At 41.6% G+C, this 23,072-nt stretch overlaps 1 protein-coding gene across 14 annotated transcripts in view; it reads left to right on the forward strand.

Moving 5' to 3' along the window:
• The window catches only part of dnah7 (dynein, axonemal, heavy chain 7), a 359,684-nt gene that overhangs the window by 82,192 nt on the left and 254,420 nt on the right, over positions 1-23,072 (forward strand). For all 14 annotated transcript variants that reach the window (XR_011356527.1, XR_011356526.1, XR_011356528.1 and 11 more), the window contains 5 exons: positions 3,420-3,613; positions 4,871-5,069; positions 5,816-5,956; positions 7,404-7,616; positions 9,781-9,890. Coding sequence is in view for 11 of the 14 variants with exons in the window: in XM_069934600.1 (XP_069790701.1) it covers positions 3,420-3,613; positions 4,871-5,069; positions 5,816-5,956; positions 7,404-7,616; positions 9,781-9,890 (857 nt within the window). In the remaining 3 variants the exon portion in view is untranslated. The remainder of the gene's footprint in view (positions 1-3,419; positions 3,614-4,870; positions 5,070-5,815; positions 5,957-7,403; positions 7,617-9,780; positions 9,891-23,072) is intronic.

The raw sequence follows: 23,072 nt of genomic DNA on the forward strand, positions 1-23,072 counted from the left end.
TAAGAGTTCAAAACTTATGTCTGGGTCAAAAAATATTTTTTAACCTTTGTATTCCAATGGTTTATTATCTTCTCTAACTTTATTCCTTGCCCGTTCTAGTATATTTTCTTGTCATGTATCTCAAAAATTTTACTAAGATGGATCTTGCTTTTTGATGTGCCTATGGTTTCAGAGCTAATGCTCTGTGTGCCCTTTCTATTTCCATTTCTTCCTGCATTTCTGTCATTCCTAGGACCTTCGGGATCTATCCTTTTATAAATTCCTTCATGCCTGTGCCTTCTTTTCCCTTCTTCAAGCCCACTATTTTTATGTTGTTTCGCCTACTATAATTTTCCAACATATCAATTTTCTGAGATAACAACTCTTTAATTTTTTTGTCACTTTCTTCCAATTTTTCTCTTAAGCCATTTACTTCAATTTCTACAGCAGTTTCCCTCTCTTCCACATTTTCTACTCTTTTCCCCATTTCTGTCATTACCAGTTCTAACCTTTGCATTTTATCTTCTGTTCTTTTCATTTTACTTTTAATTGCATTAAATTCTAATGATAACCATTCTTTTAGTGATCTTATTTGTTCTTCAAAAAAACTTTATTTATATTCTGTTCATCAGTTTTACCTTCTATTTCTCTGTGAAGATCTTGGTCTTTTTTCTCTTCTGTGTCTGTACCTGTGTTTGTGTCATCTTCTCTTTGTTTTTGTGTCTCTTCTGTTTTTCCTGATGAGCTGCTTGTATCTCTTTGTTGGGCCTCTTCTTGCTGGGCCTTTGTTGCTGGTCCTTCCCCCCCCCCCCCCCACCCCCTCCCTGGGCTGCTCGTCTGTTGTGCTTTGTGATGTTGATCTTCTTGTCGGTCATCCCTCTGTCTATCTCCCACGTCTGTTTCATCACTCCCTCTTCTGCTGCCTTCCTCATCCTCCAGCTGAGCGCCCTGGTGTCGGGCATCCCTCAGCTGTTCGTGCTGTGGCAGCCCATTCCTTTGCTGAGCCCCCTCCCGCCAGTGTCCTCTTTCCCCTTTGATTCGGTAGTTGCGCACTTTTGTTTGGCTCCGAGAGTCATTTTTGCAGTCCACCGGCTGGTGAGTCTCAATTCTGCAGGGCAGGCACTGGCCTCGAGGGTCGGGTGATCCTCGCCATCCCAACGCCCTGTTGCTTCTTGCAGGTAAGGCCGCCTTCTTTCTTCTCTGGTGACTTTTCTAATTTTTTCCAGTTGTTTTTACTTTCTCCTTCTTGGAAGCCATCTTCTTTCTCTTCTCTGTATCTTTATTTTCTATTTCTGATATTTTATTTTTGTTATGCTTTGCTTTTTCCTAACTTTTTTCCTATTTTCCTGGAGAGGGCTAATTTTCCCGACCGACCACTACTCCATCAACATTCCTAGTTAATGTGAAACTTGAGGTCAAATGTAATAGAGTAGTTCCAAATTTCACTGAAAAGTTTTCAGTCTTTTATTTGATGTCTGATTCATTCAGCCTTTCTGCATTTGAGAATATTCTCACTGCTGTTTCACCAGATAACGTGGTGGAATGAATGTCATATTTGATCACAAGCAGATATTCCAACTTATGACATAAATTGTGTTTGGTTATCAGACACTAAATATTGTTATTATGCCATATATCATAGAACATCTATGTTTCCTGAGGCTCTCAACTACTTTGAAGCCCAGGAAGTCAACATTTTTTTAAAAATGGCATATTGCTATTGTGACAGATTTTACTGTGTTTGTATTGTAAATGGATATGATTTTGGGAGATAAAATGCAGCAGGTTTTTTAGTGTAGGTCACATATAAACACTTTTAAAGCAGATCTTATTTAAAATACTGGAGCTCTGCTCATGCTGAACAGTCCGGTGGCAAGAGCCTTTGCAAAAACTTTGGAGAGTGCCCAAGAAACTTTACTAATAGATCGTTGCTTACAAAAAAGCAATAGTTGAAAGAACTCACCGGAGCCGCAGGCTGTCTCGAATGGAATTTGCTGTTCCAAGAGGGTCATGTGGCTTTGCAAGCAGAGAGAGAGAAAAACAGGCTTTCTCTCTGTGAGAGAGAATTCAGTTCTGCAGTTTCACATTCAGCAGCAACAGCTGGGACTGGAATAGGACAAGCTGGCAAGCTTGTGGAAGACTCCATTCAGAAGACAGGTTGTGACTGCTGAGTTCAGCCGGGTCAAAACCTTTGTGCTTCATGCAAGAGGAGAGGACTGGTTGCCTAATGTTTCACTTGAAATCAGAGAAACAAAAAGCAATTCTGTGGTGACCTGAAAGAAAGAAGTTATCATCTGGAGAACCCTGAGGGGGCATATTTCTTCTGCAAGACACTGATCAAAGGAATAAGTTGTGGGTATCCAACGAACAACATATCACTCTCTGAAAACCAACAAGAACCTTCCTGAGCAGTAACCATTTACTTTCTGGCACCAAAGCCTGGTGAACTTCATAAATGTTGAATTCTGTGCACAGTGTAAGAATTGCCTGCAACCAGTGAACTTGGAGGAATGAGAAGTGAGATTGGACTGTGAATCTAAGAACTTTTCTGAACTTACACACGCATTACATACACGTGCGCTTCAAATTAGAAGGGGGTTAAGTTAGGTTAAGTCAATAGTAATAAGTTAAAGTTTGATCCTGTTTTCATGTTTAAAGATAATTGAAAGCAACTTTTGTTTAAGTAACATTTGTCGGTGAATATCTATTGCTGTTGGGTTTTGGGGTCCTCTGAGCTTGTAACACTATTTCCACGAGTAGTTACGTCTATACCATTGATGCACAGTGAAGTTGACTGCTAATTCTCCTAAGTCAAAGTCAGTGAATAATTTTTCTAGCTATGACCTTCATAAACATGATTCTGGTATGTCTGGATACCTTGTCTCACTACAGTCCAATGTCAAATGTCCCTTATTGCATAATGGTAAAATTGCCTGTTGAATAATGGCTGTAAATTGATTAAGGCAATGATCATTTGTCCGACTGTTGTATATTTTACGGTAATTTCTGTTGTCCTAACTGGAAAAAAATCTTCAATAATGTGGCATGGTTAGCGTAGCAGTTAGTGCAATGCTATCACCTTGCCAATGACCTGGGTCAAATCTGGCACTGTTTTAAAGATATTTCTAAGTTCTTGTGTCTGCGTGTGTTTCCTCCGGATGCACTGGTTTTCTCCCACCCTCTTAAAATTATATGGGATTTGTGGATTAATTGGTGTATTTGGGTGGCATGGGCTAGCAGGATGGATGGGCCTGTTGCCAAGCTGTATCTCTAAATTTAAAAATATTGAAAGAAATACAATTAAATTCTTTAAAATAAATTTGTCCATTTGTGAAAAAAAATTAATATTTTCATTTGTTAGGATTGAAATAAAAATTAGCAAAAATATCAATTCAGCCTTTGAGGAAGTAACTATAATGGTACAATGTTACCTTTTGCAGGATACACATGTTCTAACTGTGGTGTCCATCGATAAAATGATAGCTAAACTAAAAAAATCAAATGACCTACTCGATTTGATTCTAAAAGGACTTAATAACTATTTGGAAAAGAAGCGCCTTTTTTTTCCACGATTTTTCTTCCTATCCAATGATGAGTTGTTGGAGATCCTTTCAGAAACCAAAGATCCTACCAGGTATGATTTAAGTTGACACACAATCTGCTCAACTGTATGTGGTGCTGCTGTGAGATTTTGTTGGTTACTTATGTATACACAAAAATAAATTCTGTATTATTAACAAGCTACTTTAACTGTAACCAAACTATGTGTTAATAATTCTGGGATTGAGATTGTTGAGTAAGAGTTAGTGGTGAGCTAACAAAAGCAAATTGTATTTGATCTCTGAGAAGTATATGATTTACATTCATGAGCCCTCACAATAGAGTTCAGTAGCAGTGAATTATGCAATATCAGGCTACTTCTCCTATCTCAGCAAGTGATCAGACCCTGAATTTGGGTCCAAAATTGAATCTGATTTTTTTTGTCCTTGGTTGGATAGGGATTTTTTTTTGATCACTTCAGGCATAGATCAAAGTTCAGAAATTTTGTAATTCAGAGAAGAGGCTATGTGGGCAGTGGAGCGAGGTTGAGGGATTGTGAGTAACAGTGAAATGAACAACATCTTGTAATTCAGGGAAATTGTATTTTGGAACTTAGAGAATGGAAGGAGTAGCAGAGATTAATTGATATGAACAAAAGAAATAGGAGCAGGAATAGGCCATCTGGCCCGTCAAGCCTGTTCCCCATTCAATTAGATCATGGGTGATCTGATGATAGGCTCATCTCCACCATCTGGCTTTTTCTCCAGCTCACTTAATTCCGTAATCTAGAAAAATCTATCAAACCTTTAAATGTATTTACTAAGGTAGCCTCCACTGCTTTAATGGGCAGTGAATTCTGTAGATTCACCACCCTCTGGGAAAAGGTGAGAGATGTACCCTCCTTTTGAATCTTGGTTCAGCTGTTGTTTACCACTTTGGTTATCAGCACCAATTTTGCAAATGCTAAACTGAGACTTTTTAAAATCTGAACAAAGAATGTTTGTATTTTTACCCAAGAGGATCATTTTAACACTTCTTCCTCGAAAAGGCATGTGCATTCTGCCTGTCCTGATGAAGATTTAGTAAATTAGTCTACTCTCAGAGAAATATGGGCACTAAATTGTCATATTTTTAGGTCACACTTGTCAATTTTTAGAATGGTACTCTCAGTGGAGAACTTGAAGAGTGCGCTTGTGACAATAAACTTATTATAAATGCAGCTCATAAATGCATTGAATCAACTGATCAATTAAGTTTGGAAAACACTGTTTTTTGATTTCAATGAACAGAAATTAATTATAAGATATTTGTATAAAGGAAATTGAAGTTGTTTAACTTTGCACTTTTGCAGAGTACAACCCCATTTAAAGAAGTGCTTTGAGGGTATTGCAAAAGTTCAATTTACTGATATCTTGGAAATAACACATATGAAGAGCAGTGAAGATGAAGTGGTGGAACTTACTGACATAATTTCCACTGCAAAAGCTAGAGGTCAAGTGGAAAAATGGCTGCTGGAACTTGAGTCAACCATGACAAAATCCATTCACAAGGTATTGTGTTGCTCTTTTATGGTTAGACATTAATGAATGGATTAGAAATCATTTGATTTTATAACACTGAACAAACATAATTGAAATAGCATTGATAGATTCCATATATTTTAGAAATAAATCATAGACCACATTACATACCCATCCCAGCGCACATGTGCTATTAAAATACAACATTTTTTCTGCTGACCATCATTTAACTTTTAAGTTTTATTATGCAGCAGTGTTGGGAAATGGGGTTTCAGTAGAGGTCTCTCAGAGCATTCCTATTTCCTCACTATAACTTTTATCCACGTAACCTATCCAACTTTGCTTCAACGTTTAGATTTGACTTTGTGATGGAAGTCTTTGAGAATAGAGTGTTGGATTTGAATTTTGCCCTCAGTGCACTTACTTTATGTCTATAAGGTTGAGGCAATGAATTTTTACAAGTTTAAAACAAAAATTAGGCTTTTTAAAAGAATTTTCTGGATAAACCTTGTCCACCTTCTGAAGGTTTACTCAGTAACTTTGATAGGTACTATATAGTCAAATTGGAATGCTGGACAGTTAATGCAACTTCATACATTCTTCCTCTTCTTGAACAAGCACTAGAAAGTACTGTCAGCTACAGAATCAATTCTTCCTCTTTCATGGTATCTTGAACCACAGATAAGTTGATGACTAAATAAAGCTCATAAAAACATTTAAATAAATTTAATCTTGTAAAAGTAGCTTTTACAGACTGTTTTGTGTCTAATACTAAGGTTATTGGGAAAGCAATTGAAGCTTATCCAAGTACTCCACGCATAGATTGGGTGAGAAACTGGCCTGGTCAGACAGTGCTGTGCGTCTCACAGATGTTTTGGACACAGGAGGTTCAAAGTTCTATTAAAGCAGGTCAACAGGTGAGTGAAATAGAAAATAAATAGTAAACCAACATGTAGAAAATTTACCTTGTGATTCAAAGTTAATTACTTTGATTCTGTAAGTAAGTGAACAGAGATGCTTTTAGCACACAAGTGTCAAGTGACATTATGAACTTCAAAGAGAGAAATGACACCATATACCATGAGAGATTTACAAAAACTATATTATAGAACTAAGAGCCGAAGAGGTCAGTTTAAGGAAACTCTTAAGCAGGATTGAAAGCAGCAACATTTCCTGCAAAGGGGGGAAAAAGCTGCCTATGTTACTCCTGAAAAAGGGAACACAGAATAAGTGGTTTTGAAATAAGTAAGCCCATTTCTGACTGTCTCTTTAAGATAAAGAGGATAGTTTTATTGTTTGGAACACATATTCCAAAGTCTTAATTCAAGAGAAGAACACACTCATGTAAAGAAAATATCTCTGAAGACACATCATCAAAAGAATGTGAGTTAGAGAGGCCTGAAGATATGATGTTTAAAAGGACTTCATAATAATATCTGAACTGAAAATTTAAGACCTTCAAGTGAGACCAAAATGATGCTGAAGTTTTAAAATGGACTTTTTGGAGTGTGAGCCTTTAACACACTCTTTAATATACTTACATTTGCACATTGTGGGGGTTAAGTTATTAGAGTTTAAGTTGGAGATAAGAAAGAAGTGTAATGCTATTATTGGTTTAATAAAAACTGTTATTTTGAATTTACCATTACCTGGTAAAGTTTTGCCATTGCTGTTTCTTTGTTAGTGCTAACAAAGTCTCTTTATTTAGTCCCTAACAAAATTGAGGGTTGTTAGTTCTTAGCAACCTTTGCAAATCTATTAATTTAAATAAATGAGTTTAAGTTTCACCTTTTAAATGGACTTAATTTAAAGCAGCCATTCTCAACCTTTTTTTGGCTATGGCCCCCTTAGGACTTTGCTCAAAGTTTATGTGCTTCCTTCCATGTGTAGCAGTCAAATTAGTTGGTTTCTTCTGTACTTCTTTCAGACTGACTGCATTAAAAAATCCCCCCAAGAATGATTATGATGTATGGCCCTCTTTAAATGTGCTATGTTCCCTGGCAGCCTGCACCCCCTGTTGAGAATGGCTGATTTAAAGTATAATATTTGCAAAGTGTTGACTTTGGCTTATTCTATTCATGGATGTTAATTATTTTTAACTCAATTACAAAATGCAACAACAATAAGGAATGACTTGTTTTCAATTATCATAATTTTGCATCATTGCTATACAAACAGTTTATTAAATTAGCAGAGGTTTTTTCAATACAAAAAATAATGAAATTTCCTTTTCAAGAAAATAAAGCAAATGAATTCAAACAAGATATAATTAACATGTTTGTCTATTCACAGTTGGTTAAAACTTGGTAACTTCAGTTTGACTCTTACTGTACACAGTTAAATGATCTATCATATTTGCTTCAGGCTCTTGAGCGATATCTGGATCTGAATAACAAGCAGATTGATGATATTGTTAGTTTGGTCCGTGGAAAACTATCTAAGCAGAATCGTACTACTCTTGGAGCGTTAGTTGTGTTAGATGTACATGCCAGAGATGTTTTGGCAGTTCTGGTAAAGAAAAAGATCAATGATGAAAATGATTTTGAATGGTTGAGTCAACTGAGATACTATTGGGAGGTGAGTGAACATTTGTCTTGCTCTGTGTTGCTCACACTAACCACCCGAGATTCTCATATTTGCAAAATAATATTTATTTATTTATTTGTGGTTATGAATACTTGTCCTGCATATGTATTGTTTCTGTATGTGTCTGTGTGTTTTGCACCAAGGACCGGAGAGCACTGTTCCGTCAGGTTGTATTTACACAGTTGGATGATAATAAACTTGGCTTAGAGAAACATGATAGACTGCAGACACTGTGATTGTAGTAAAAACACCGAAATGCTTGAGACATTCAGCTGGACTATTCAGCATCTAAAGGAGACAAAGGAAACTTGACTAGAATGTCAGTGTGTTGTTCAAATGGCTGGTTCTTCCCTTGGCTCCTCCCTCACTGACCCCCAATATAAACCCAGATTTTCCTGCCTTACCTCAGATTCACCTGAGGACTATTGTATCTACCAGCCATTGATTGTAAGCTATTAAAAGCGTGTTTGTGCTTCTCACAAGTCTCTGAGTGCAATCAGTCACATTACACGTATGTATGAATTAATGTTGTCTAGGCGATCTAGAGCTGAGTGGAGAGTTAGTGATATTGCATTGGCAATGGAGTGATTGCACGGTAGGTGAATTTCAGTGGATTCACTATTTAGGTATGTGTTAATTTTGGCCATGACCAACCACCTAAAACATTTCATCACGGTTTGTGATTGCGACTGGGTGTTAGTCATCGAAGCAGCATGTAGCACATGGTCCAGAATGTGTTTTGCAAGCTGTTTGAAGGAAGTTGTCAGGACAAATACTCATAGATTGTTTCTTCAGTCTAGAGAATCTGAAACGAGGAGTGTAATCTCAGGAAAAGGAGTCGGTCATTCAGAATTAAAATGATGAGGCAATTTCAAACTTCAATAGTTTTCAGTCTTTGGAATTCTCTAACCCAGAGTATATTCCGGATTGGTGTCAATAGGTTCTTGAATTAAGGACACTGGGCGGAAAATTAAACAATGCACAGAATCAGCCACAATTTCTTGGCATCTTCTTCTTATGCTCTTTATAGTTGGAGGACTGTCATTGAATGTCTATCTGATCTCCAGGCTCTAAGTCTGGACAATAGTAAATTGCTGCTCTCTACTATTCATCTCCACGTTTATCTTGTGTTTTACATGTTACTGGGTGGAAGTCCAACCTTGGCCTGCCTCTGCACATCAAATTTTGTTTGTTAATTCTTCCATGGAGTGCTTAGGATTTTATTATTCCAATATATGGCAAAAATACAATATATTGTTGTGGAAAAGTTTAAATGGATGCTTGCTGTGTGAACAAAGAGAAACTGGAAGCACTCAGCAGGTCAGGCAGCATCCATGGATAGAAATGGCCAGGCAGTGTTTCAGGTCAGGACTTTTTATCAAGACTAAAGTAGGAAGGAGTGGGAACAAGTATATAAATGGTTTTAAATAAATGAGAAAGGAACTAGGGAGGGGCTAAGGTGATAGGGTATTGGACAGAAGGTGAGAGATGAAGAGACTGTTGGAAGGGTGTGTAGAATGAAAAGGAAGAATGGAGTTTGTAAAGAAGAAATGGCAACAGTGGAACCAGGTAGAGGTGGGTGTTAACTAAAATTGGAAAAAAAAAATCACTGTACATCTTGTGTTTGAGACTGTCCAGGGGGAATATGATGTGTTGTTCCTCAAGTTTATATTTAGCCTTCTTCTGGCAATGAAAAGACATATAATAGGAATGGTTGGAGGAATTAAAATGGTTAGCGACCAATAGTTCTTGCTTGGATATACAGAAAGGACAGGCATTTGGCAAAATGGTTACCCAATCAATGTTAGGTATCACTTATGTAGACAAGGTCATCTTGAGTACAGCAAATGTAATAGATGTGTACAAGATGCCCTGCCTCATTTGGATGGTCTCTTTGATGGAGGTGAGGAGGAGATGAAGGGACAAGTTTTGTACTTTAATTGATTACAGTGGGACGAGGATGTGTCAGTGGAAATATGGGTTGGGAGTGGATCAATGAGTCTTGGAAAGACATCACTGCAGAAATTGGATGGGGGTGGGGAGGAAAATGTGGCTGAATGTGGGATCAATACTAATTAAAATGTACCAACAATGCTCTGTTATTGGTTCATTCACAGATATATTTTTGCAGCTTTTTGTGCTCTTAATTTAATAGGAGAATGAACTTCAGACAAAAATGATCAATGCAGGTTTACCCTATGGCTACGAATATCTTGGAAATACCCCAAGACTTGTTATCACACCACTTACAGACAGATGCTACAGGTGAGTTTTATATGTATGAAATTTAAATAAGATTACAAAGCAAATTTAGAATTACAAATTGTATTTATCATTGAATAAGGTAAATCAGGGAATTAGAAAATACAATGACTGTGTGGCAGCACACATCCTCATGGCGAACCGTCCCCGCTTGTATCACCACGTGACGGGGCAGCCATGGGAAAATGACGTTGTCAGAGGTTTCTCTCTGACTCCAGCATCCCTTCCAGCTCACACCCTGGGCAGCGATTATGATGTCACAGGAGACTGAGCTCATGCTGCCCTTAAAGGGGTGTGCTGAATTTGAATAAAAGCAGTCATAATGACCCTCAATGTGGTGGCTGTGTTTCTTCCACTCCTCACACTGCCATAACTAATCCATTAATTTCTAAGGTACATAAATGAGAGTCACTTTTAAAGTCAACAGAATATTTAGTCTCGAGTATTAATAATAAAGCAAAAACACTAATGAAAGACACATATGCTACAAAACAGGCAGCTTTTGTTGTTTTTGCTATCCTTAGATTGAGGGATGGAATTATGAGCAATAACTTGCTTGGAGGCTACTAACCATAGATCGATTAACCTAAGATCCAAATTTCTAAACAACTGAATGGAAACCTCGGAATAGATAGCCAACAAATATCCAAAAGCATCAAATCTCAAGCACCATTCATTTGCTCAAATAATTTATTGGAATGTACTTACTTTTCACAAATACATTGGTAACATTTCCCAAATATATTCTTAACATTTGATTTTAAAAGCCAATGTTCTAAAACTTGCATCATGCACCTTTTCCACTGCAGTGGAAACTAGATAAATTGTGACAGAATATGTTGGGTTTGTATTGTATATAGATATAATTTTGGGACATAAAGTGTGGCAGTTTTTTTTAGTTTAAGTCATGTACAAACATTTCAAAACAAATCTCATTTAAAATACTGGAGCTCTGCTCATACCAGACTCCGAGGCTCTGAGAGCCTTTGCAATGACTTTGAAGAGTGCCCAAGGGACTTCACTAATGGATTGCTGTTTTGAAAAGCAACAGATGAAAGAACTCATCGGAGCCACAGGCTGTCTGAGTGCTGCTTGCTGTTCTAAGAGGGATGTGGTTTTGCAAGCAGAGAAAGTCAAACAGGTTTTTCTGTGAGTGAGTGAGAGAGATAGTGCTAGAGTTCAGCAGCTGGGTCTGGAACAGGACAAGCTGGCAAGCTTGTGGGGGAAAAAAACCCATTTGAAGACTGGTTGTGAGTGCTTAGTTTAGCCTGGTCAAAGTCTCTGTGGTCCATAAAAGAGGAGAGGACTGGCTGCAAAATGTTTCACTTGAAATAAAAGAAACGAAAAGGAACGCTGTGGTGACCTGAAAGAAAAAAGGTTATCATCTGGAAAACCCTGATGTGGCAGGTTTCTTCGGTGGGACACTGATGTGGCGAATTAGAAGGGATTGGTTTGTGTCCAGCAAACAACAAATCTCTCTCTGAAAACTGATGGGAACTTTCCTGAGCGGTGACCATTTACCTTTCAAGCACCAAAGCCTGGTGAACTTCATAAATGTTAAATTCTGTGCACAGTATAAGAATTGCCTGCAACCACTGAACTTAGAGAAATGAGACGTGAGATTGGACTGTGAATTAAAGAACCTTTCTGAACTTGCACACGCATGTGTGCGCTTAGAATTAGAAGGGAGTTGAGTTAGTTAAGTTTTCATGTTTAAAGATAATTGAAAGCAACTTTTGTTTAAGTAACCATTTGTCTTGGTGAATATCTATTGCTGCTGGGTTTTGGGGTCCTCTGGGCTTGTAACAAAGTGAATAAGATGTACAGTGTAATGCACACTCATATATACAGATTTCTGTGGATTTATAAAATATTTCACAGAAAATGTTAGAAAATTTTTGGATTAACTAGTGAAAAAGTTAAAAAAATTAATGCGTATCCAGATTTAATTTAGAGATTCACCACAAGCCTGCACTACCCAAATATACCATATGACCAATTAACCTACTCATCCTGTCTGTCTTTGGAATGTGGGAGTAAACGGGAGCACCCAGAGGAAACCCACGCAAATGTGGGGAGATCGTAAACTCCTCAGAGGCAACACCAGATTTGAACCAGTTTGCTGATGCTGCAATAGCACTCTACTAAACCGCTATGGAAACAGTGCCATCCCAAATGCAATTTGTTAATGCATACAATTTTCAAGCAGTGTTTTCCGAAAGAGAGTTTTTGGTGATATGTTTGCAAGATAGAATTATACCTCAGTTCCAACATTAAAATAGATGACTTGGCTCAGTTTGTCAGCATCTATTTTGAAAGCCATCAACAGCTCTCGATAATGTTTACCTCCCCTTTAGTAATATCTCTTCATCTTTTCCTTCATCTTCTCAACCCGTTTAAATCTGGAATGATCCTGCCTCACCCTCTTATTACCGCTAAGTTGCATAATCTTATAACTGTTAAATAGATTTAACTTTCCTAAATTTATTGCATTTTGCTTTTGTTTATGCTCTCTCATTCTACTCTCCAATTGCAATAATCTGGTTTCATCAAACCAGATTATGACATGGTTCCATAATTGTATGCATCTTTATTCATCACCCCATGATGCTCAATGTGTTTGTGAAACAGAACCAATTTTTAATATCTTCTTATTTAACATGGTTGACAATATTTTAGCAAATTCTCTTTAAAGTCTTAACATCCTTACTCTTTGAATTTCAATTTTGAGCACAGCAGACAAGTGAAGTTTTATTGAGATTTCATTTGTAGCTGTTTTTTGTCTTGTATTTCTTGTATTTCTTGTTCATGATGTGACCATAAAACCATATGACATAGGAGCAGGAATAGGCTATCCAGCCCATCGAGTCTGTCCCATGATTTAATCATAAGCTGATCCATTTTTCCACTCAACCCTACTGCCCGACCTTCTCCCCATAACCTTTGATGCCCTGGGTAATCAAGGATCTATCAATCTCTTCCTTGAATACACCCAATGACCTGGCCTCCACAATCGCCTGTGGCAACAAATTACACAGATTTACCAATCTCTGGCTGAAAAAATTCCTCCGTATCTCTGTTCTAAGTGGACATCCTTCAATCCTAAAGTTGGGCCCTCTTGTCCTGGACTCTCCCACCTACATCTACATCTACTTTGACAGTGCTTTTCAACATTCAAAATGTTTTGATGAGATCTCCCCAATTCTCCTTAATTTCCAATGATTACAGGCCAAGAGCTGTGATAAAACCTGATTCCAATTAGCTTCTTAAAAAAACCCAACAAACTTGAGGAGTTTCTTTAATGTCCTGTAAATGTAGCCTAAGGTCCTTCTGCTCCATTGCTGTCCCAAGCCTCCCTAAATAGAGAATATAATTTCTGCTTTTTTAAAAAAAATAGAATATATTGAATTCCACTGCCAGATATCCCATTTTTCAGATTATCAGCATATCTGTGTGACTTTGTTTTATCTTAGAAAATGTTTATATTCCATTGTTGCGGCAGCTAAATGGAGTTGAAAGAATGAGATCAGTAGTCAGTGGGCTCGTCTGCACTCCAGTTGTTTATTGAAACTTCTCGCGCTGCACCTTATAAGACCATGGGTAAGTCCCGCCCTCGTGCCAGAAACCATGACATAATGTTGCCCAGCACGCATGGGGACCCGACCTGGCAGGTGGAAAAGACAACCCTGGCGGTGCCATCTTGACACGGCTGCTCCTCTGCTGTGACTATAACACACAGAGCCAGTTAGCCAGTTCACTTGCCGTTAGAGATGTGCACACCACACAACAACCCCCCCCACCACCCTTCCCCAGAACCGGTGATCGTGTGCTGGACCCCTGAGTCCTCTGTTGGCTCAGCCTTAGGGGATCTGCCCCTTGCTTGGCTGGCTGCAGGGCATCCGGCTGGCTGAGGTAGAGATGCACGCACTTCAGGCGGTTGTCAATGAATAGTTCCTCCCTGCCCCCAATGTCTAGTGTGAACATATTGCTGTTCCTGCAGTTCACCTTGTATGTAGGGGCCTTTGTAGGGTTGCTGGAGAGGGGAGGGGAGTGCTCTCCTCAACGAACAAACACATAGTTGTCTTCGTCTGTGGGCACCAAGGTGGGGTGGTGTCCATGGTGTGAGGGTGGTACAAGGGAGCCCAACCTGTCCCTCAGTTTTTGCATTGCTGCTCCTCCTTCTCTGTGCCTTTGGTGGTGGGGAGGAATTCTCCAAGGAGGGTCAAAGGGGCACCGTATACCAACTTGGTCGAGGCCTGAAGGTCCTCCTTGGGTGTTGTCTGGATACCAAGGAGCACTCAGGGGAGCTCGTCCACCCAGTTGGGTCCAGTCAGGTGGGCCATGAGCATCGACTTTAGGTGGCGGTGGAAACGTTCTACCAGGCCATTGAACTGTAGGCCACTGCTATGCGATGGTATGGTGGGGTTTCATGCCAAAGAGGGAAGCAAGCTGTATCTACAAGGCCGAGGTGAATTGTACCCCCCTGTCCGTAGTGATATGACCCAGTGTCCCGAAAAGGGATATCCAGTGTGTGAGCACTTCTCTGATGCAGGAGTCTGCAGACATGTCTTTGAGGGGGATGGCTTCTGGCCATCTTGTGGCTTGGTCGACCACTGCGAGGAGAAACTGGGCTTCTCGTGAAATGGGCAGGGGACCGACTATATTGATATGGATGTGGTCGAATCATCGGCTGGGTGTGGTTTGAACTACTTGACAGGGACTTTTGTGTGTCTGTGGACTTTGGAAGTCTGATAATGTGTGCAAGTGCGGGCCCAATCCATGATCTGTTTTTGTAAGTCATGCCATGCAAACTGTTCAGTGACATCTGGTCCAGATGGATGGGTATGAGCGGTCTTGGATAGTGTAGAGACATCACATAGCAGGATTCGGTTGCTGTCTGGCAGGGGAACGTCTTTGAAAAAGAGGGCGGAGAGGGCTATGTGAAAAACCTGGGTATTGGCGTCATCTTGTGCCCGTGCAAGCTTGAAATAGTCTAGGCCTGGTTCTAAGGACTGAATAGTTGGCCTTGAGAGGCGTCAGTTACAACATTCTCCTTCCCGGAGAGGTGTTGAATGTTGATGGGGTATTCTGTGTTGCTGGCGTGCTGACCAGGGATCGGAAACTTTTGAAAATGCGTAGATGGGAGGTTTGTGGTCGGTGAAGACAGTGAATGGCCTGCCCTCGAGAAAGTAGCGAAAATGCTTGACCGTGAGGTAGAAGGCTAGGAGTTCCCAGTCAAAAGCACTGTATTTTAACACTAGGGCGGGGGGAGGGGTGTAGATGGCGGTTGCACACCGTGTTTTAGCATGGTGGACGTGAACTGAGGCCTGAGGATAGACGGAATTTCGCCAAAAATATGGTTGTACCTGTCAGTGAGAGTGGTAACGGTGGCCAATTTCTGGTTCTGAGCGCTGGTGGCCGTGCGCTGGAATGTCTGGGTATGCACCAGGTGTTTAGCTTTGAGGTCCATGAGCAGGTTGTTGGCTCAGAGAAAATCTGCGCTGAGGAGTGGCTCTCCACCATGGCCAGTGTAAAATCCCAGCGGAAAGTCTCATCGCCAAGGCGTATTGGTACATGCAACGTGCCGAAGGTCTGAACGGCGATATTTTTGGCCGCCTGCATGGTTGGCCCTCATGGGTGTATTCGGGTCTCAAAAGACATTGGCGGAATGATGCTGAGCTCTGCTTCTGAGTTGACAAGGAAACACTGGCCCTTGGTTTTGTCCATCACATGTAGTAGGCTGTTCGTGTGGTCATTTGCGGCAGCTGGCCTGGGCGTTTCCTGGAAACACGCAGGGCTGTTTGCATTTATGAGTTTCTGCCCCCCAACACTGATGATTGAAACACCACTGTGTCTCTGGGTGTGGCTTTTCACTGCTTGTTTGGGTTTTGGGCTGCTGCTCCATCTAGGGATGTGTCAGCTGATTCATGGCGGATTCGTTCTCTCTTTTGGTGCTTCTGTCTTCACTCCGACCTTGTGGGGGGTGTCGCTGAAATCCGCGTTCACTAACAGCAGCTGGATGTCATCAGGCATTTGCTCTAAGAATGCCTGCTCAAACATGAAGCAGGTCTCGTGGCCCTCTGCCAGCGTGAGCATTTCATCTATAAGGGCGTATGGCGTTCTGCCCCCAGGCCGTACAGGTACATAAGACTGGCTGCTCTCTGGCGTCTAGTGTGCCCATTACCTTCCTCTGGTGGGTTCTGTATGAGGTCATCCACTCTGGCTGTGGTTTCTTGGTCAAGGGAGCTGATGATATGGTAGTACTTGGTGGAGTCAGAGGTAAACTTCTTTATCTGGAACTATGCCTCTGCCCATCCAAACCAAGTGCATGGGCAAAGTGTCCAGAAACTTGGGAGTTAGAGACTGACGCACCACCTATACTGGTGAATCCAGAGGCATCTGGACCCGTTGGGGGTCACCAATGTAGCGGCAGTTAAATGGAGTTGAAACAATGAGACCAGTACTCCAGATTTTTATTGAAACTTCCCGCACTGCATCTTATAAGGTCATTGGTAAGTCCTGCCCTCGCACCGGAAACCATGTCATGACGTTGCCCTGCGCGCATGCATGCCCGATCCGGCTGGTAGAAAAGATGACCCCCGGCAGCATCATTTTGATGCGGCTGTTCTGCTGCCGCGACCGTAACATGCGGAGCCAGTTTGCCTGCTGTCAGATATATGCATCACTACAACACCTTGCTTTGGAATACAATAGATTTCAACACCTTCAACCCCTTTCATCATGGAAATTAAGCAATGAAAATTACTCTTGAATCTGATCCTATTATCTGAGAGTATTACCTTTCTAACAATTTCATCAATTTGCTATTCTCCCATTAATTTCAGATGTGTTTAAGTGTTCATTTTCTTGTGGACTGGATGTTTGATGAAAATTCTGCTTTTCTGTATTTGGAGTCAGAATTAAAGAAACATTCTTAGCTGGAAGCTGAACAGGGAAATAGGACAAAGCAAATAAATCTATTTATTAACTTGGCAATAACCATATTATCCTCTTGTTACAAAAACTCCTGGAGGAACTTAGCCAGATTGAGCAGCATCTGTCGAGGTGAAAGTGATTGTTGGCCTGCTAAATTCCATCAGCAGTTGTATTTTGATAAAGAATCCTGTGGTATTTGATTTAGTGGTCATTTCATGAAACTCAATTGCAGGGTGGAGAGGATTTGGAATGAAATATCCAGAGGTATTAGGTAATACAGAATGATAGGCAAGGGAGGTGATATAGAGCCTTAATTAAAGATGAAATCCAGGTGATAGTGAAAGATAATAAAGATCTTAGCAGCATTATATTGCATCATGCCAGATTTTGTTGATTATATTAGTGAAAAAGCAAATTATGCAGAGAATGAGGGCCTCCGGCAAGATGTGGATGTTGATAAAGAGATGAGCAAGCACCTGGCAAATAGAGTACAATGTAGGTAAATGTGAGGTCATCCCTTTGGAAGAAAAATAGAACATCACATTCTTATTTGAATGGTGAAAAATTTGTTGAGGAGATGGACTTGGTAGTACTTATGCATGAATTGCAAAAGTTCAGATTATAGGAGCAAATGGGAATCACATAGGCAAATAGAATATTTGCCTTTGTTGACAGATGGATTGGATTTAAGAGCAGGAAGATTCTATTTCAACCGTACAAGATTCTGGTGAAGTTGCACCTTGTGTACTGTGTACAGTTCTGGTCTCCTTACTTGAGAAAGGATATTCTGGCTTTGGAGGTGGTGCAGAGGAGGTTCACCAGGTTGATTCCAGAGATGAGGGGTAGCCAATTTGGAGAGATTGTCACTTGATATTGATATTCTGAATAATGAAATAATTATATAAAATTGTGAAAGGGATAGATAATAAAGGTAGGAAAGTTATTTTCATGATATGTGGGACTTGAACTAGGGGACATGGCCTCAGGGAGTAAATTTAAGATTTTCCCAGAGAGTAATGAATCTGTGAAGTTCTTTGCTCAAGGCAGCAGTAGAGCAGTGGTTGTCGACCTTTTTCTTTGGTGATGGATTATATCTGGAGGAAAAGTATGTCCATCTGAAGTCACAAGAACTGATACAGTTGAAGTGGTAACTTTTGAAATCTACAAATTTGTTTCCTGATGTGCCAAAAATGACATCAGTGATTTATCATGATGTGAATATGGGAGAGGCAAGTCCCATAAAACAACACCCATATAGAATAAACATTCAGAAGAGTAAAATCATGGATCAGGAGGTGGAATATATGTTGAAAAATGTTATTATTAGAGCTTCAAACTCAGATTGGAATTCTCCTTATATTCTGGTACCTAAACCAGATAGAACTGCTAGGTTCTATACAGATTGCAGGAAGCTTAACAGATTATTATCTTATTCCTAGAATATATGACTGTATTGATAAAATTGGGAAAGCTAAATTTCTTACTAAGTTGGATTTGTTGAAGGATTTCTGGTATGTGCCTCTAACTGAGAGAGGAAGGAATATTTTGGCTTTTGTAACTCCATTCAGTTTCTGACTATCATGTGTTGCCTTTTGGCATGAAAAATGCCCCTGCAACATTCCAAAGGATTAATAATTCGGTAATCCAAGGGTTTACACATTCAGATGCTTGGATTGATGATTTCACTCGACCGAGGCCGGGGCTGCCGCCTCCCCCTTGCTCCTGCCCGGATTGGGGCCACCGCTGCCTGCCCTCAGCCCGGGCCGGGGCCGCTGCTGCTCTCCCTGTGCCTGGACTGGGGCCGCCGCCTCCCACTCTCTGCCCGGATCGGGGCCTCCACCTGCCTCACTCGACCGAGGCCGGGGCCGCTGCCTCCCCCTTGCTCCTGCCCGGATTGGGGCTGCCGCCACCTACCCTCAGCCCGGGCCGGGGCCGCCGCTGCTCTCCCTGCGCCCAGACTGGGGCCGCCTGGTGCGAGAAAGTGACAAACGAGATGTGCTCCACACCAAGGTCATGCCCAGCGCGGAATGCCACACTGACCACCGGCTGGTTCGCTGCAAGCTCAACCTTCACTTCAAGCCAAAGCCCAGGAACAGTAAAGCCCCCAGAAAGAGGTTCAATGTTGGAAACCTGCAGTCAGACGAAGCGAGAGGAAACTTCCAGGAAAACCTCAAAGCAAAGCTCGACGATGCAATCCGCCTCACGGACCCGTCCCCTGAAACCCTCTGCGATCAGTTGAAGACTACCATACTGCAATCCACTGAAGAGGTACTGGGCTTCTCCACCAGGAAAAACAAGGACTGGTTCGACGAAAACAGCCAGGAAATCCAGGAGCTGCTGGCAAAGAAGCGAGCTGCCCACCAGGCTCACCTTACAAAGCCGTCCTGTCCAGAGAAGAAACAAGCCTTCCGTCGCGGATGCAGCCATCTTCAGCGCAAACTCCAGGAGATCCAAAATGAGTGGTGGACTAGCCTCGCCAAGCGAACCAGCTCAGCGCGGACATTGGCGACTTCAGGGGTTTCTACGAGGCTCTAAAGGCTGTGTACGGCCCCTCACCCCAAGTCCAAAGCCCGCTGCGCAGCTCAGACGGCAAAGTCCTCCTCAGCGACAAGATCTCCATCCTCAACCGATGGTCAGAACACTTCCAATCTCTTTTCAGTGCCAACCGCTCAGTCCAAGATTCCGCCCTGCTCCAGCTCCCTCAACAGCCCCTCAGGCTAGAGCTGGATGAGGTCCTCACCCAGGATGAGACATATAAGGCAATCGAACAACTGAAAAGTGGCAAAGCAGCAGGTATGGATGGAATCCCCCCAGAGGTCTGGAAGGCTGGCGGCAAAACTCTGCATGTCAAACTGCATGAGTTTTTCAAGCTTTGTTGGGACCAAGGAAAACTGCCTCAGGACCTTCGTGATGCCACCATCATCACCCTGTACAAAAACAAAGGCGAGAAATCAGACTGCTCAAACTACAGGGGAATCACGCTGCTCTCCATTGCAGGCAAAATCTTCGCTAGGATTCTCCTAAATAGAATAATACCTAGTGTCGCCGAGAATATTCTCCCAGAATCACAGTGAGGCTTTCACACAAACAGAGGAACTACTGACATGGTCTTTGCCCTCAGACAGCTCCAAGAAAAGTGCAGAGAACAAAACAAAGGACTCTACACCTTTGTTGACCTCACCAAAGCCTTCGACACTGTGAGCAGGAAAGGGCTTTGGCAAATACTAGAGCGCATCGGATGCCCCCCAAAGTTCCTCAACATGATTATCCAACTGCACGAAAACCAACAAGGTCGGGTCAGATACAGCAATGAGCTCTCTGAACCCTTCTCCATTAACAATGGCGTGAAGCAAGGCTGTGTTCTCGCACCAACCCTCTTTTCAATCTTCTTCAGCATGATGCTGAACCTAGCCATGAAAGACCTCAACAATGAAGACGCTGTTTACATCCGGTACCGCACGGATGGCAGTCTCTACAATCTGAGGCGCCTGCAAGCTCACACCAAGACACAAGAGAAACTTGTCTGTGAACTACTCTTTGCAGACGATGCCGCTTTAGTTGCCCATTCAGAGCCAGCTCTTCAGCGCTTGACGTCCTGTTATGCGGAAACTGCCAAAATGTTTGGCCTGGAAGTCAGCCTGAAGAATACTGAGGTCCTCCATCAGCCAGCTCCCCACCATGACTACCAGCCCCCCCACATCTCCATCGGGCACACAAAACTCAAAACGGTCAACCAGTTTACCTATCTCGGCTGCACCATTTCATCAGATGCAAGGATCGACAACGAGATAGACAACAGACTCGCCAAGGCAAATAGCGCCTTTGGAAGACTACACAAAAGAGTCTGGAAAAACAACCAACTGAAAAACCTCACAAAGATTAGCGTATACAGAGCCGTTGTCATACCCACACTCCTGTTCGGCTCCGAATCATGGGTCCTCTACCGGCATCACCTACGGCTCCTAGAACGCTTCCACCAGCGTTGTCTCCGCTCCATCCTCAACATTCATTGGAGCGCTTTCATCCCTAACGTCGAAGTACTCGAGATGGCAGAGGTCGACAGCATTGAATCCACGCTGCTGAAGATCCAGCTGCGCTGGGTGGGTCACGTCTCCAGAATGGAGGACCATCGCCTTCCCAAGATCATGTTATATGGCGAGCTCTCCACTGGCCACCGTGACAGAGGTGCACCAAAGAAAAGGTACAAGGACTGTCTAAATAAATCTCTTGGTGCCTGCCACATTGACCACCGCCAGTGGGCTGATATCGCCTCAAACCGTGCATCTTGGCGCCTCACAGTTCGGCGGGCAGCAACCTCCTTTGAAGAAGACCGCAGAGCCCACCTCACTGACAAAAGGCAAAGGAGGAAAAACCCAACACCCAACCCCAACCAACCAATTTTCCCCTGCAACCGCTGCAACCGTGTCTGCCTGTCCCGCATCGGACTTGTCAGCCACAAACGAGCCTGCAGCTGACGTGGACATTTACCCCCTCCATAAATCTTCGTCCGTGAAGCCAAGCCAAAGAAAATTGATGACTTGATGTCAAAAAGTGACACCATGGGAAGAACATCCAAGGGAATTGGACAAATTGTTTGCAAGATTATTCAAATCAAATTTAACTGTTAATTTAGCAAAAAATCAATTTACAGATGCTACTGTAACATCCTTAGGTCATGTAGTTGGTCATGGCTAAGGTGAATGCAATTTCTGAATCTCCTATTCCCAATGGTAAGAAAGCAATGAGAAGGTTTTTAGGAATGGCAGGATATTATAGGAGATTTTACAGAAATTTTGCTGAGGTTGCTCTTCCTTTAACCAATCTTTTGAAGAAAGGGGAGAAATTTGTGTGGATTAAAGTTTGTCAGACAGCTTTAGAAAATTTAAAGGAGATGCAATACCATTATCCTGTGTTAAAAATCTCCTGATTTTCACAGACCATTTTCTTTAGCAGTGGATACTGGTGAGGGGGCAGCAGGTCCAGTTTTATAACAAAAACAAAATGAAATTGACCATCCAGTTACCTACTTTACAAAAAAAATTAAATGTTAATCAAAGGTACTATTCCACTATTGAGAAAGAACTGTTGTCTCTAATACTTTGCAGAATTTTGATGTACATCTCGGTACCTCTCTTGAACAAACTGTGATATTTAGTGACCATAATCCTCTGGTGTTTTAGAATAAAATGAAGGATAAAAGCAGAAGATTGTTAAACTGGAGTTTAATATTGCAAGAATCTTTGGCTTGGCTTCGCGGATGAAGATTTATGGAGGGGGTAAAATGTCCACGTCAGCTGCAGGCTCGTTTGTGGCTGACAAGTCCGACGCGGGACAGGCAGACACTGTTGCAGCCGTTGCAGGGGAAAATTGGTTGGTTGGGGTAAGGTGTTGGGTTTTTCCTCCTTTGTCTTTTGTCAGTGAGGTGGGCTCTACGGTCTTCTTCAAAGGAGGTTGCTGCCCGCCGAACTGTGAGGCGCCAAGATGCACGGTTTGAGGCGATATCAGCCCACTGGCGGTGGTCAATGTGGCAGGCACCAAGAGATTTCTTTAGGCAGTCCTTGTACCTTTTCTTTGGTGCACCTCTGTCACGGTGGCCAGTGGAAAGCTCACCATATAACACGTTCTTGGGAAGGCGATGGTCTTCCATTCTGGAGACGTGTATATAATCTGCAAATTATTCATATCAGAGGTACAATTAATGTGAAAGCAGATTATTTATCAAGATGTTAAAATTGAACATGTAAAGAAATATATACTCTCAACATTAGGTTACATTGTAATAACATGTTATATATTTTCTATTGTTATCACTAGTGATTGTAAAGTCATTTAGGTTTCACTGAATTTTAACTCTAAAGTTAAAATTCCTTTGTAGTGGAGAGTGTGATGGATTATATCATATTTATATTGTATATAGATATGTTTTTTGAAGGAGATAGATTGTGGCTGTAGTGTTGGTCACAAGCACCTCACAAAACATCTCATTTAAAATGCTGGAGCTCTGCTCAAGCCAGACAGTCAAGACTCCGAGTGCCTTTGCAAAAACTGTAAAGAATACCTATAGAGACTTCACAAGTAGGTGTTAATTGGACATGATGTAGAGTGATGGATTATTTGTTTTGAAAGCAATAGATGAACAGACTCAAAAGTTTGGGTCCAGAGCTGCCATCTGTCTGAATGCAGTTTTGTGTTCTAAGAGGGTTGTGTGGTTTTGCAAGGAGGGAGGGAGACAGGGAGGGAGGGAGGGAG

Source organism: Narcine bancroftii, chromosome 4 (assembly GCF_036971445.1).
Source record: "Narcine bancroftii isolate sNarBan1 chromosome 4, sNarBan1.hap1, whole genome shotgun sequence".
In the NCBI taxonomy this organism is placed as follows: domain Eukaryota; kingdom Metazoa; phylum Chordata; class Chondrichthyes; order Torpediniformes; family Narcinidae; genus Narcine; species Narcine bancroftii.